At 43.4% G+C, this 16,717-nt stretch overlaps 1 protein-coding gene across 1 annotated transcript in view; it reads right to left on the bottom strand.

The window, feature by feature from the left end:
- Positions 1-1,743: 1,743 nt before the first annotated feature.
- Positions 1,744-16,717, bottom strand: part of CAMK1 (calcium/calmodulin dependent protein kinase I) — a 154,470-nt gene continuing 139,496 nt past the window's right edge. Inside the window, exon 11 of the mRNA XM_089654332.1 lies at positions 1,744-10,446. Coding sequence (XP_089510458.1) covers positions 10,343-10,446 — 104 coding nt within the window. The 3' untranslated portion in view covers positions 1,744-10,342. The remainder of the gene's footprint in view (positions 10,447-16,717) is intronic.

Here is a 16,717-nt window from a genome sequence, read left to right as displayed (position 1 = left end):
TGGTTACTATAAAAAAAGTAAAAAAGAATAGCGTAAAAACAGAATAGAATAGAAAATAAAAGAATGGAATAGAAAAAAAAATAGAATATAGCCATCTTATAAAATTTTTATTTCAAAGTATGAAGTTTTCTGGTCTGCTGGGAGCATTGCCTGCCTGTCCTCCAATGGCCAGGCTTCTGTGCTCCCTCCCCTGCACAGCCGTGGACTGGGAAGATCAGTGTGCTGCTGTTTCATCAACCCAGGCTCTCTAAACCCTTTATGCAGCTGAGAGCAGAGATTATGTGGTCACTTAAAAAAGGGCATTTAGAACATGTTTTTATATACTGTATAACACAATGTTTGCCTTTCACTTCTGCTTTAAACTGAACAGGTTGTTTTACAAGGTGAGGGTTCACATACTGTATACTTTAACTAAAGAGCTCTGTAATTTGATACTGTTAGGAAAACTCAGGGGTTGGGAAACAGTGTACAATGTCAGGCAGTTTCCAGGGCTGCAATTGTCAGACTACAGATGACCTCTGACATTCAGATTGCCTTTGCAGTGGCAGTTCCCTTAGTTCTATCCTTGGCCTTTGCCGTGACAGTTCATTATAGGTCTTTCCTGGCCTTTGCAGTGGCAGTTCCCTTAATTCTATTATTGGCCTTTGCCATAGCAGTTCCCTAAGGGGAAAAAAAAAAAGCCATGGATAGAACTAAGGGAACTGCCACTGCAAAGGCCATGGATAGAACTAAGGGAACTGCCACTGCAAAGGCCATGGATAGAACTAAGGGAACTGCCATGGCAAAGGCCATGGATAGAATTAAGGGAACTGCCACGGCAAAGGCCATGAATAAAACTAAGGGAACTGCCACGGCAAAGGCCAAGGATAGAACTAAGGGAACTGCCACGGCAAAGGCAATGAATAAAACTAAGGGAACTGCCACGGCAAAGGCCATGGATAAAACTAAGGGAACTGCCACGTCAAAGGCCATGAATAAAACTTAGTTTTATCCATGGCCTTTGCCGTGGCAGTTCCCTTAGTTCTTTCCTGGCCTTTGCCATGGGAGTTCCCTTAGTTCTTCCCTGGCCTTTGCCGTGGCAGTTCCCTTAGTTTTATTCACTGCCTTTGCCGTGGCAGTTCCCTTAGTTCTATCCTTGGCCTTTGCCGTGGCAGTTCCCTTAGTTTTATTCATGGCCTTTGCTGTGGCAGTTCCCTTAATTCTATCCATGGCCTTTGCCATGGCAGTTCTCTTAGTTCTTTCCTGGCCTTTGCAGTGGCAGTTCCCTTAATTCTATCCATGGCCTTTGCAGTGGCAGTTCCCTTAGTTCTATCCATGGCCTTTGCAGTGGCAGTTCCCTTAGTTCTATCCATGGCCTTTGCAGTGGCAGTTCCCTTAGTTCTATCCATGGCTTTTGCCGTAGCAGTTCCCTAGTTCTAGCCTGGCCTTTGCCGTGGCAGCTCCCACAGTTCCCATCCTGGCCTCTGCCGTGGCAGCTCCCACAATTCCATCCTGGCTTCTGCCGTGGCAGTTTTCAAGGTTCCATCCTGGCCTTTGTAATGGCAGTTTTCAAGGTTGCATCCTGGCCTTTGTAATGGCAGTTTTCATGGTTCCATCCTGGCCTTTGCAGTGGCAGTTTTCACAGTTCTTTTCTGCCATTTGCAGTGGCAGTTCCTATAGTTCTATCCTGACTGATTACTTTTATGATAAACACAGAAAAATTCTTTACACTTGCAAGAAAAAAAAAAATCACAGGACACGAGCTCCAGAAAAAAAAACATCATTTATACATGTATGTACATATACAAGGAACGCAAGTTCTAAACATAAGTATCACGGAGGAAAACTCCCATTATAACCCTTTTGCTGCCACCAGTGACCCACACCACCGCAAAAGCCTAACAGAGCTTCGTCGCAGCAATAGGTTCAGTATAAAAACAATAAAATATACTTTAATTTTTTTTTATTATAGAAAAATCCTCATTAAACATGCTTTTATCATGAAATGGCATGGTTCATGACAGGCAGAATGATCCAGAGAAGCTTGCCAGGTTAGCATTGAAACGCCTGTCACAGACGCGTATGGGTTTAGTCAGCGAGGCCGCGCGAACGGCTCCGACTGGTGCCGAAGAATCGGCAGTGACTCATCAACTCTTCGTCTGATTCTGATTGTCTGTCGGGTTTTCCTGCCAAGTTATGGAAAGCCGTGCCAGAACGTTCCTCCGTGCAGAAAGTTCACACTTGAGCCAGTATAGTTAGTTGGTTATTAAAGCCAAACTCCAGCCAAAAGTTATTTCGATGGCGTAGGAAAGGGTTAGAAACTCTGTCAAGTTTTAAATGCTGTCTGAGATTAAAGTGTATGTACAGCCAAAACTTTTTTTTTAAATTTTGGATAGAGTAGGGAAGGACTAGAACTTCTATCAGGCTAACTGTTGCTGTCTGTGTCCTGTTGGGAAGGTTCCCCTTCATTTACGGTCCTGGAGGTGCAAAAGAAAATAAGAGGAAATTTCTGCAAAGTGAGGGGAATTCCCACCTTAAAGTAGGTCTTCACCCTTTAAATGAACTTGCCTCCTTTCCATTCTGAGTTTTATAGAACATTTGTTTAGCTCATTACATGAAAGGGAGGTTAATAATATAACTTAGATGACAAAATCTTCCGGTTTACTCAAATTAGTTGATGCAAAAATGAATACACCCCACAAAAAAAAGCTACTCCATCTAGTATTTTGTATGACCTCCATGATTGGTAAGGACGGCACCAAGTCTTCTAGGCATGGAACAAACAAGTAGGTGACATATTGCAACATCGATATTTTTCCATTCTTCAAGAACTACCTCTTTTAGAGCCTGGATGCTGGATGGAGAGTGATGCTCAACTTGTCTCTTCAGAATTCCCCATAGGTGTTGGATTGGGTTCAGGGCAGGAGACATTTTGGCCAATGAATCACTTTCACCCTGTTCTTCTTCAGAAATGCAACAGTGGCCTTAGATGTGTATTTTGCATCATTCTCATGTTGGAAAAGTGCATGACAGCCAAGGGCACAGAGTGATGGCAGCGTCTTCTCTTTCAATATAAAGCAGCGTATCTGTGAATTCACGATACAATCAATGATAGGCATCTCCCCAACACCAGCAGCACTTACGCAGCATCACAGAAGGACACTACCACCACCATGTTTCACAGTAGGCACCATGCATTTTTCTTTTCACTCCTCACCTTTGCAACATCATACAGTTTTGAAGCCATCAGTTTCAAAAACATTTATCTTGGTCTTATCACTCCAGAGTACAGAGTCCCAGTAGTTCTTTTTCATCATGGGCCCTGGCAAATTCTAGGTGGGCTCTTTTGTGCTTTAGTTGACTTCCTCCATGGACAACACCCATGCATGCCATTCCTCTGCAGTGTAGATCATATTGTGTCAAGGGAAACAATCACCCCAGTTTGGCTTTCTACTTCTTTAGCTAACTGCAGTGAACTTGCATGGTGATTTTCTTCAACCCTTCTCATCAGAAGATGCTTCTGTCGATGAGTTAACTTCTGTGGATGGCCTGGAGGTCTCTGTGACATGGTTGCAATTCCATCTTTGTTAAATTTTTGTATCACTTTTGCTACAGTATTCTGACTGATAAGTAAAGCTTTGCTGATTTTCTTGCAACCTTCACCTTTCTTGTGTAAAGAAGTTATTTTCTTTCTCAGGCCTTGTGACATTTCTCTTCCATATGGAGGCATTACTGACAGCATGAAATGGGAGGGATTTTCTTTGGTAACACCTTTTATAATCAGCTGTTTTCTGGACACTTGTTTAACAAGACTTCAACTACAGGTGAGTCTAATTATTCATTAATTAGAATTTTGTCATCTAAAATTTAGCTTTGCTCCTAAGAATTTTATCGGGGTGTATTTATTCTTGCAACATGGTCTTGGATAAATTTGTTAGGAAACACACTTTTGTGTGTGCACATTAACAAGTCTTGTTTGCAGTCAATGGCCTGCATTTGTGGGAGTATTTTGTAGTATAGTGTCCCATAGAAAATATAGATTCTGAAAGGAAAATGAAAGGTTTTCTGACACAGCTGTTGGAGTATACTCATTTATACTGGAGGTGTGGGTGGGGGTAGGTTGCTTTGCAGGGAAAGAAAATCTAGCAGATCGCCACTGACTGAACACCGCTCTGCCTTTTTTTTTTTTTTTTTTTAACATAGGCAGAGCTGCATTCTGTCAGTCTCCGCGGTAATCAATGTGCGCCAGCACTCATCCATTGGCAGGCCCCTATTGGTCAGCTTCTGCTGTGTCCAATGATAGCAGACAATGCTCAGGTGGCAGATGCATACCCGCTGCAATAGATACAAAATCACATTTACATACATGATTTTGCACAGAACATCCACCCTGTAGCAGTAAATGTGCTATAGGGCAGAGGCCAAGCAGTTAAATAGACACAGCCAAACATCAGGTAATAATAATGGGGGAGTGTGAAATTATTCTTTACGGCTGCTTTCACAGTGATACGGTGCAGTTTGACCGCACTGCAGCAGTAGCACAGTGTACCCCCGAATTTGGTACTTTTTCATAGCATTCTATTAGTGTGCAGTTTTAGTGTACGTTCTAAAAGTATACTAGAACTCCTGGATGGATGGAGGGGGGGATGGAGGAATTCCCTTCTTAAGACTGCTTTCACACTGCTGTGGTACAGTTGGACTGCACGACAGGAGTACCACAGTGGACCCACACGTCTGGTGCAGGTTAGCTGCACTTTCCCATAAAGTTCTATTATGTCCTGCGGTTTGGGTGCACTTTCTGAAAGGGTACAGGAGTTTGGTGAGCTTTTAGAAAGTGCACTGAAACCGCAGGACATAATAGAACTTTATGGTAAAGGGCAGCTAACCAGAACCAAACCCACGAGTACACTGTGCTGCTCCTTCGGTGCAGCCAAACCGCACCGCATCCATGTGAAAGCAGCTTGACCAGTTGTCCTCATTGGAAGAGGACCCCTCACCTCTTGCTCTCATTACCACTCTAAAATTTTAGATTCAGTTCACTTTCGGTCTCAGTGACAATAGTCAGCAGGACAAATATAAGGGGAAGGTGAATCTCCCCCATGGACACACAGACAGTAACAAAAACTTGAGGAGGGTCTAACCCTTTCCCCACTATTGGGCGTTAGTGATTCAGTCAGTTTCTAAATGTGCTTATAAACTGAGCTTAATATCACTTTATTGTAAATGTGCCAAGTATGCAACTTCTTTATTTTTTTTTTAATCCTTGCCTATGTTCCAGTTTAAGCTGGTGCCATGACCGCTGCCCCACATTTCCTGTTTCCAGGTGGCTCTTTTCTCTAAGTGTCCTATTGAGCCACCCTTGCATGCAAAGATTAAAATTGTGTCTCCCTCCACTGTGTGCATCAATAGAAACACACAGCCCCATAGCCTAGGGAAAAAAGGGCATTCCTTGCTCCTCCCTTATCTAAACAGACTGACTAGAGACTGCGCTGTCCATGATGAACGCTTTCTTTTGAAGACCAGAAACTCAGGGAAGCAGCACTGAAAGAACAAGAATGATCAGCTTTGAAAGGTGACTGCAAGTGCTGCGGTAATAATTTTAATGTTAATATTTTAATGTGTTGAGCTATAAACCGCTGAGAGTTTATTACTACTTAATGCGGGTTGTGTTAAGGCTGTTCATTCAACTGAATGGGCTGCCAACACACCGAAAATTGTGCAGGTACTTTATCTGGCAGCCCGATGCAACATCTGTGAGTGCCCCACTGTGCCACAATCCACAACTGGCAGCAAGATGCACTGGGGTGCCATTGAGCATGAATGGAATCGCACCAACACATTGCCGCAATAGTGTGAATGGGCTATAATTCTTTTCCTGTTTGGTTTGACAAACATCAGTTGGATAAGTAGTAAGGGGAAATCTAATTTATGTGTACAGACAGTAATAAAAACACAGAGGTTCTACCACCTTACTAGGAGGTTCTTACCCCTAGCACATTATCATTACAAAAAAGGTTTTGGCTGGATCTGGCCAGCAGTGGAAAGGACATTGTACATCACTTCTGTGTTTGTGAGAGCCAAACTCCATGGTCCATATTTACAGCAAAGGCTGAATACAGGCACATGTGCCTAGATGCAACTGCATTCACCCTTACTATTCACAGGTATAATATTTTGCAGCGCCAGGAACAGGGGAAAAATCCTATGTAGTCCAAAATCTTAATGGGCAGTGTAGATGACACAATGGGGCTGAGCGCAGTGGGTCGCCCTAGGGGATCACTGGTAAAAATCAAAGCATCGCTGTCCTAGAACGCGGTTTATTTAAAAGTCAAGGGCCATCGAATGCAACATTGACAGTATTATAGTGGACGAATGTACTTGTCACCCCATCGCAGCTCTTAGCTCTGCTTTACTGACAGAGGTAGTTGAACGGAGCTTGGCTTGTATGCAGGGCCGGTACAGAGGTTAGCATACCTGTGCACGTGCCCAGTGAGCATCCCGGTGATTGAACAAAACTCAGCAAGTACTGCTGAAAGGGCTCAGCAAATCCTTTGGGTGGGCGCACCAGTTGGGGTACCCAAGTCAGTTCTGATTAAAACATCTGGAATAATCAGCTCTGTAAAATAAACCTGTGTCTGTATTCTTGTATAAGCCAGCAGATATGGAGTCACAGCTGGCCACTGGAGAGGATTTGCCGTTACTTCTGCTAATCCAAGGTCTACATCCTTTTTTTTTTTTTTTTTGGATCTGTACTGGCTTCTGGTGTAAAGTGAACCTGCCGGATTAAAAGGATTTGCAAATAAATGATCCTTGCAATAGAAAAGATCTTAAAATCCCTGAAGCAGTGATATGGTTTCATCCTCCAACCCCTACATTACTACAGAACATGTAAGTGAAAAAATCTGCACGTGAAAAACACACAAAATAAGAAGTGCACATTGGTGCAGGTGGTTGCCGCTGCGGGACTGCACCTGTTCCATGCATCTCCTAAACTGCAGCATGTTTTTTCCTGCGGGTGGTTGTTGGAAGTGCCATTAATGCGAATGGCACCCAACATACTGGAAAGCACAGTGCAGTTTCCCGCGCTGGGAACCACATTGCATTTGTGAATTCCTACCGGACCACATTTTCGGAAAGGTTGCAGGGACCTTTTCTCTGCTTTTTCAGGAGGCACAGCAGCCCAATTAAATGAATGGGTTGCTGTGCCTGCAGGAAATGTGGCTTGCAGAGCCTCACAAGTGTTAACCTAGTCTAAGGGTGTGTCTGTAGTCCACCTCTCAAAGAGGGTAGGACCTTACGCTAACTCCCCCCGCAAGGCTCCCGACAGGGGCAAGGCCTACTTGTGGTCTGCCTAGCTAAAAGGACTGGCGGACCCCTCTCCTTATGGTCAGCCAAAGCCGGCCACTGAGTACTAGGTAAGGGGCTCTCTGGAAGAGACACCCCCTGGTCAGCATTGACATAGGAGTCTGAGGATGGGACCACAGTCATCTGACTCTCCTGGAAGTGTAGAATACCAAAAGGCTTACAAAGGCTGCAGTGCTAGAAAGGGGGAAATTCAAAAACACAGAAAAGTTGAACAAAATGCAACCTTACAGGCTCCCTTTAAGAAGGCAATACAGCACTTATCTGAACACAACAATCTGACATCTGATTGGCTAAAAGAGATCACTGCGCTGTACGCATCATCTTTGCGCTGCCTTCTGGAATAAACATAAAAAATAGAGTGTGACAGTCGATTCCAAACACTTAGCCATGGTACCCGTACAAGTGGAACCCTTTCAGGGAGTCCCACTGCTCGTCTGGCATTTGCAAACAGATGGATTTGTTTTGTGCACTCAAAAAGTTTTAATATTTCAAAATTAAGAGGCATGCAGTTACCAAGAAAGTAGTCTCTGTATGGATTAGCATATTTTATATAGATTTAATATTAAAAAAAAAATAATAAAATCTTACTTCTATGGGAATTAGGAGTTCTAAAAGCCTTGCTACAGTTTCCTGATGTATAGTAAAGTGATTTGTAGCTACTGCGAACATCAATCCCACTCCCTGAACCCGATCAGGGGTCTAAAGCTGGCCATAGACTGCCCTGCCAGCATTTCCCAGCTTGAAAAAAGAAAAAAAAAAAAAAGTCCATTTAAAAGACGGCTGAGCGAAAAGTTCTTGACTGACCACATAAGCACCAATTTTAGATTTCACTAAAATTATCCATTATAAAATTGGGAATGTTTTAAGTGTTTTTTTTTTTTTTTCTTGTATTACATTTGAAATTACAGTTGATTTGCATCATTGTAGCTAAAGCCGCAGCACAGCACAGCACGTGGGTCCCAGAGACACAGTAGGGCCTCGTGATTTATACAGGTAGCAAAGGTATTTGGCATTTACATTTAGCTAAAAGGAATGTACAGTATAGTTTGAAACCTCTAAAATTCTGAATCCATAAAGGAAATTCCTTTGAGATGAAGATTAATAAAAGAGAGAAGGGACCCGGTAACTGTTTTTCTATGAGACCCGAGTACACACACAGCCTTGATTTCCAATAAAATGTATTTAATCAATTTTTCTTTTAATTTGTTACAAATATTTAATTACATCCTGCATGCTGCATTCTTATTGAGAGCGAGGGAAATCTTTCCAAAACTGCTTTCTTTCCAATTTCACTGCCAAAAAGCCTTACTGCCAGTCAACAATGCCTGCTTGATTTTTTTATAGACAGATCATATTGAAATAGTCAGCTTCTTGGACGACTATGTTGAAGTGTGGGTGGCCTCGGGACATTGAGACATCTGTCAGACCTCACTTGGAAAACTCTATGTGATAATAAGCACTTCTGGCAACCGTCTGTCTATGCAATCAGATTTTCTTACTGTAGGTTAGCCATGTAAAGAAAAGTCTTAGATCAGGTATTAATATCTTTTCAGGGACTCAAAACAATGGCAAAATTGACACTTGGGGTGGCAGAGAAATAGTGCATTTTAGTTTACTATATTTGATGAGCACCACTGGTGCAAGCTAGGTGAGGACAATGCCGATTTGGCTTAACTTTAGCATCAGACTGTATAAAATGTCCACATCAGACGTGTGCAAATGGCATGGAAGAGATTTCCAAAAGGGAGATATGCCAAACAAGCCACTTAAAAATGTATATCCCATCCTTAGGTAAAATAAGGAATCACTCCATCCCCTTCTTCCATGAGAAGAGCCTGGTTGCCAGCTCCTAGTCTCGTTGCCACCCCTGGGAGTCTTCATGCTCTGAAGCGAGTTGAATTCCCCTTTAGATAAAAATGGCGGTCAAGTATGAATTTTTATCTAGTTTTGGGAACCAAGCAAAAAAGACCTGCAAATTGGTATGCTTTAAGATGTCCCTTTGGATAATCTAAGTTTCTTATGATGATCTTCAGCTAAATACATTCACAGATTTCAATCCTTATCCAGCACATTGACCCGTACTAGGCTGACTTGGTAATACTGGTTGGCCCAGCAGATTTGTCATTATAAAATGTGTCAAACTTCCCAAGAGATACATAGAACATTTTGCATTTCATCACCACTAGACACGAAACAAAAAAGTCATCAAATGGTAGAAATACTCAGAAGGCCTTGCAACAAGTACAAGAGCGCATTTCCTTGTGAATTATTGGCCATTGTCAAAACTTCACTTTGCAGTGCAGAGAATGCACATTGACAACTGCACCAAATTAGAAAACAAAAATAAAGCCTGAAAACACACCCATGGCCTGGAAGAACAAGTAAAACCTTCATCGACGTCAAAGCCTCCCAAGTTACATTAAGCAGAAGCCCCTTGTTCCCAGACCACTTTCGTAGTCCACCAAGTACAAAATGGATGATACCCCGCCTAGTGTTTCACCGCTACAAAAAGTTTGTGGTGTCCTTGAACCAGCTAGGAGCCATTTTGGACCTTCCTGACTTTGTCCTCTTCCTAGCATAATCAAAAAGTGTCTTCACTGGAAGCCAAATTATACAGCAGCAAGAGTCTATACCTTGATACAGAAAGAAAATGAAACACTCCCACACCCACGTACATGTGCAGGCAACATTTTACAAAAGAACAACAAGGACGCCCTTTGATTATCTGTAAACATTTCCATCTTCCCATCAGGCCCGCAATTGCTCTCATCATCAAACATACACGCTTACGAACGATCACGCACACGCACAGATGGGCCTGATTCTGCCTCTTTCCAGTGCCCGCTCTGCCCAATCCCACCCCCCGTGGTTTGATAAGTAAGGCCTTTCCTTGCTTGAAGGTCTGCCCTCGGTAGTTGGCGAGCCCTGGTCAAAACTCAGCTAGGCCGCCTTCCTTTACTTCCCGTGGCACTGTATCCAAGATGCACCTTGATCACTCCTAGACCCGGTTGGATTGGGGGCAGTGATGGGTGGTGTATGTCAGAGAGTTGTTCTCGGGAGATTTTTGGGAACAGCAGTCTTGACAGTTGTCTGAATGGGACCCTGTAATTTAAAAAAAAGAGTGACACAAACATATTAGACAGAGACCACTGTGCAGCAATACTGCAAAGCTTATTACTGAACCTTTAATTCTAAACTATCACCAGACATGAAAAAGATGGCATCCAAAAGGTGCCTGCAACTTTGCATCAATGTTCACATGCTTTGCAGATATTCATAGGAGGCCTGACATTACGGTTATCTGGTGTTTACATTTCAGTGAGCTGCTCATTTCCCCATTTCAAACCTTGTGGGTCAATAATTTTAAATGGGTGTCCCTCACTTAGATACAGGAGCCAGTCTTGACCTGTACAGTAGCGCTCCCTAAATTCAGGGGTTGCCAGAAGGCTCTTAAAATGTAGGCGATAGATCATTCAGGCTCCTCGAGAAACCTTCTCTTCATATCTGGTGACATTCTAGAACAGCCTTGCTCATCCCGGATTCCTCAGTACTCTAGGGTTCCTCCAAAGGTTACTAAGAAGTACCACGAGGGGATGGAGCAGTGATTATTCTCTAGTCCACACATTGAAAAGGTCACTGCAATTTGCACAGTTTTTTTTCTGGTTATTTTTAATTCCATGGATTACTATTGATAATGATTTCAGATAGAGCAGTGGTCTCCAAACTATGGCCCTTTGCTTGCTTTTACCCAGCTCTTCGGGCACCCTTTCATTCACCCACCAACAATGGAGCAAAATTACCCCCGAACACAAATGAAGGGGCATATTTCCACTCAATGATGCCAACGATAGGACCAAACTCCTTCCACTGACACCAAAGATGGGGCAATGTTTTTCCCACTGACAGGATCTTTTCTACTCCTAATGGCCACAGTCCGGTCCCCCCTACAGTCTGAAGGACTGTAAGCTGGCTCTTTATTTAGAAAGTTTGGATTGGAGACCCCTGATATAGAGCAAGGGGGGACTTTTAAAAAAGGAATAAAGAAAGGAGGTGTAGTTAAACACTCTACAACCTGCTTATCAAATGAATGTTCATACAATATGTAGATATTTTTATGGGGGTTTTCTGAGACCTGTAAACTTCACAGACCTCTACTTTCATAATGTTGTATACTGATAAATGGTTAACTCATGTATGACCTCTGGCTGTGTTTTAGTTTATCCCAATCACTGTTACTGTCACTAGATAGCTTGATCTGCGTGCAAAATGTGGAGAAATGTACAATGATTAACCTCATACAATTATCAAAATAGACCATTTTTTGCAAAAGCAATCGAGTCAAAAGAAACCAAGGTATTTTCAACAATTGCGCTTATGCTTTACAGCTGTGAATATAGGGCCGGCAAGTAATTTTTAGTAATTAACTGATGCAGCTTTGTCTACGTATGTGTTGGAGACCATGCTGGACTGACTGAATCAGGTACTGGTCCTGGGTGGGTGGTTATATGGTCGGCTTGAAGGATTCCTTCTGGTGGAGAGTGGTCGTAAACCCTCTTGAGTTGCTGCCTTTTTGGTACGGCCTTAAGATTGTGGACGCATGCAAGACTGAGAGGAAAGGAAGAGTGCCCAGTATCCAAAAGAATTGCAAGTTTGGAAGTTGATTCAAGAATTTTTGAGAGTAGCAACAGGTACATCATGCCAACATGTTTCGGGTTTGCTGCTTCCTGTAACCACAGCTATCACTGGGCCAGCCTTCTTCAAATTGGAAATTCTTTTGGATACTAGGCACTTCTCCTTTCCTCATTTCTTTGCGCTATGCCTGTTCTTCTTAGAAACTGTTAGAAGAGCATTCAGTAGACAAAGCTGCAAACTCCTCTGTTGCATACATCTGTATGACAAGAACAAGTATGAACTATCCCCAGTGACCACAGTAGATGCTCACAAATCCATTGTGTTACCCTCTCTGTTGGATTCTTTTGTTATTCTGTAATTTGTAAACCAGTGGATGAGATTGACACAGCCACATGGTTTTGTAATGACTGGCAGTTGGGGAGAACAGCAAATTCAAGGGGGTGTCTGTCGCTGCTGATTACATCATCATGACACATGAATCACAGCAAAGATCAATAGAGATCCACTCAGCTAGGACATGCAGAAGAGGAATGACCAAACACAGCTTTTTTTTTTTTTTAATCTTTTGCATATGGATGACCACTAGGGTCACGAGGACCCCATAAGATTTTTTTTTGCTAATTTCCTTTCAGGTTATGCTGTTCGATCTATCCAGAGATGAACAGTCATGACCAGAGTTCTCCTTTAAACATATCAAAATTCTGAATTGTGTTCAATTCACAGAGCATGAAAGGTGCCGGATCCTGCATGAATTACATTAGCAACATGAACACGTACCAAAACATCTCACAAACAAATGAATTAAGGCCAGATGTGGGAACCACACATTTGGTCAAGCCAAGAAGAGAAAAATAAACCCTTTCATCATTTGACTCAAGATACAATAACCAGGCAATGCACAAACACTCTAGAGAATACCCAGCATACTACAGTTTTAAAGCCCAACTCTAAACAAGTATCTATCTGCACAGTAGAAACATGTACATGGGAACTTGTGTTTGTCAAAGTATTTCCAATTTCGCTGAACCGGCTCTGTGGGTCCAAGCACGTCCGACAGACAGCAGAGGCAGACTCTTGACTGCAACTGAAGGCAACACAGTTTGGTCAAGAATACCCCCCCCCCCTTCCCCAATGTGTAGACTGGACAATGAATAAGCAGCAGAGCACCAATAAAGCCATATCTCTTCTATGCATTCTCCTGTCTGCATGTTCCCTGCCACCACATATGCCTTCAGTAGAGACGAAAGTGTAACCCAGAGGCATAACTAGAATCTTCAGGGCCTCAGGGCAAGAAACTATGAAGGGTCCCCCTGACCTCTGGTCCCTTTACTCCAGTTATAGAGCCCTTTATTATGGTCCCACAGTGGGACCCTTTCACATGTTTTGCAGCAGGCCCATTCCTGCCATCTGGAGTAGGGTTGCCACATTTTCTTCAAGCCAAATCTGAACACTGTAGTGGTACACAGCAATTTTTTTAATTTCCCCTTTACATCAGAGTCCACAGTTTCCCCTTTACATCGGCATCCGCAGAGGCCCCCTTACATCTGAATCTGCAGAGTTCCCCTTTATATCTGACCAGAGACAGCGGTAGCAGTGGTAGTGGGGAGGGGGATGGGATCAGTGGTAGTGCTGATAAGAGGGATGGGATCAGTGCAGATCACTCAGTTCCCCCTCCTTGTTAAGTCTCAGTGCATCTCCAGCTTCCTTCCTTCACGTGTCTACAGTAACTGTCTACAGTAACTCCTATCACGACATGAGGTCTACTTACATGGCAGAGAGCTCCTCCCCCTTCACTCTACTGGTCCAGGTCAGCTGACTTTCTCTTTCAGTCTCCCTCTCTGCCCATTCAGATCCCAGTGTCAGGAGGCGATTGGTGGGGATCCTCCTACAGCAGGGGTGTCAAACTAGTGGCCCTCCAGCTGTTGCGAAACTAGTGGCCCTCCAGCTGTTGCGAAACTACAAGTCCCATCATGCCACTGCCTTTAGCAGTCATACTTGTAACTGTCAATCTTGCAAAGCCTCACGGGACTTGTAGTTTGGCAACAGCTGGAGGGACACTAGTTTGACACATGTGGTCAGAGCAGAAGTGGGAACCTCTCAAAATGACCCCCCCCCCTTCCTCCCCAAAAGCTCCATTTTATAAACAGGAGTGGGGAAGGAGGCCCTAAAGCAGAACGTTCCCTTTTGGGTGGAGCTCTGCTTTAAGTAGTGCATGTGTATGGATTATTTCTAGAGAAGGATATTGTTTGGTGTTACTTTAAAGGGTTCTTGAGAGAGAAAAAAAAATGGAATAGATTATGTATTCCTCACTGACCTTAATTAGTTCCAGACTTCGGGTGTGCTACCCACGCCCCAAAAAACATCATCATTGTGCACAGGACAGGTGTAGCACATCCAGTCTCTCTGCCCTGCTGCTGTGATCCCCCTCCCCCAGTATAGAGCAATTGTTGGATTTGATTAATTAAAGCTGGATGCTCTGTATTAGTTTGGCAACATCTGGAAGTGCCGCCAGTTTGACACCTGTGTCCTACAGTGATAGAACTCCAGGGCTTGGTTGCAAGGGCAGCACAGTGGCTAAATGGTTAGCACTTCCACCTGGCAGCACTAGGGTCATTGGTTCGAATCCCAGCCACGGCACCACCTGCCTGGAGTTTGCATGTTCTCCCTGTGCCTGCGTGGGTTTCCTCCGGGTACTCCAGTTTCCTCCCACACTCCAAAGACATCATGGTAGGTCAATTGGATCCTGTCTAAACTGCCCCTAGTATGTGTATGAATGTAAGTTAGGGACTTTAGATTGTACACCCCTTGAGGGTTAGGGACTGATGTGAATGAACAATATATATATTTGTAAAGCGTTGTGTAAATTGACTGCGCTATATAAGTACCTATAATAAATAACGAAGTGCGACCCTGGTAGTTTGGCCACTGGTGTAACCCATCACAAATTGAGCATATGATGGACAAACTAATTAGTATGAGCATGAAGAAAGATCTAAACCACGGGTGTCAAACTGGTGGCCCTCCAGCTGTTGTCAAACTGCAAGTCCTACGAGGCACTGCAAGATTGACAGTTACAAGCATGACTCCCAAAGGCAGGGGCATGATGGGACTTGTAGTTTCGCAACAGCTGGAGGGTCGCCAGTTTAACACCCCTGGTCTAAACTCTTAAAGTGCTTCCTAAATAGCATCACTGTTAGTGCAAATAAAAAAGTATCATGTGCCATACTCAACGGTGTTGTACGGGCGTGGCACAAATTTACAGGCACTGACCTCTAGGCAGGGTGGGGGGGCCCATTTAAACCAGGCCAACCTGGGCTCCATGGCACTGCAATATTATCACCTGTAGGGAGGACTCTGACTTAGAGATAATCAGTCATAATCCTATAGATGTCAGCTTCACCCCTTGACTCGCCATCCAAACACTTAAACCAAATGTCTGAACCTGCGGTTTCATTCATATTGAGCAGAATTACTATTGGGACAACACATCATTAGTAGGGTAAATCTAACCACTAAAGCTCATGCAATGACTTTTCATAGACTGCAGTGACGTAGGTTCTGTGCTACACTAGAAACCCTAACCCAGAATCAGGTCATCTAGAAATAATTCAAGCCTGGGCTCCCAACGATGTGTTTACTATACAGTAATAAACGACTAATGACACTAATGTGCTACAATCCAGAATTCCTTTTTAAACTAGAGTTTGCCTTGTCAACCTCGGGGGGGAATCTGCTCCTAGCCACACATGGAGGAGAGATGGAGAAGGTTAGATCAGGACAGGAGCTGAGCCAGCATAATCATTACTGTGTTCTGTATATATTTACTGTACATCCAACATGAGTCTAGGGGTAAATTCCTGGCCTCAGACTCTTGGAATCATACAAAGCTGATATTCCCGTTGGTGACAACCTCTGGCCCAAGTCTGTGTTCCCATCCATATTTATGGGAAAATACCTCTGGGACACGCTTTTTGCGCTTCATTGCTGCATTAAGGATTTTTCATCCACAATGCTATTTGTTATTTTAGGTGTGCATGGCTGCAGGGAGATGGTTCCAACAAGCCAAGCCAGCACAATGAGCGCCTTTCATGCCAGTTATCAGGCACTTCTCACAATATAATCAGTATGGCACAGATAACACGTGTGCTATGCACCTACTGGGTCAACGAAGTACAACAGCCAACAATGCCAACTAGTTCTTAAAGGGCTACCCTGGTTTTGTTACAAGTCAGTGTAAAGCTGCCCATACATTCTACCCTTTGATTATGCAATGTCCTATAGATTTAGCAAAACTACTTGGTAGAACAAAGCTAGGCAATCCATTAATTTTGTATCCATTCAGGAGGACCATTGCAGTATGTTGGCAAATCAGAGAGCTTGTACAATCAAAATGTTTTTTGCATTGTCAGCTTAATATTTATAACTGGTGCATTCTTCTTATTATAATACGGGACTTATATTGCGCCAAGACAATTGCGGGAGACAATACAGCAACAGTACAGTTAAATAAAAGAGGGATAGGAGGGCCTGATCCTCGGAGCTTACAATCTAGGAGATATTATTTGGCTTAAAGCAACCCCTCCCCCCCCAAAAAAAAAAAAATTCCAGGCATGGAGATTTTTACATAGTTACATTGGCTCAAGGTATATACTATAAGCCTATCTCTTCAGGGAAGCCTATCCTGCTAATACTGCAATCTTCTACTCTTCCAACCAGTACATCCCCCAGTTACTATCTTTTG

The sequence above is a fragment of the Staurois parvus genome, unplaced genomic scaffold (genome assembly GCF_062004578.1).
Source record: "Staurois parvus isolate SC_StPar_1 unplaced genomic scaffold, SC_StPar_1.0 ptg000757l, whole genome shotgun sequence".
Taxonomy (NCBI): Eukaryota; Metazoa; Chordata; class Amphibia; order Anura; family Ranidae; genus Staurois; species Staurois parvus.
The sequence above is the reverse complement of the archived record's forward strand: the minus strand, read 5'-3'. Positions and strand labels throughout refer to the sequence as shown.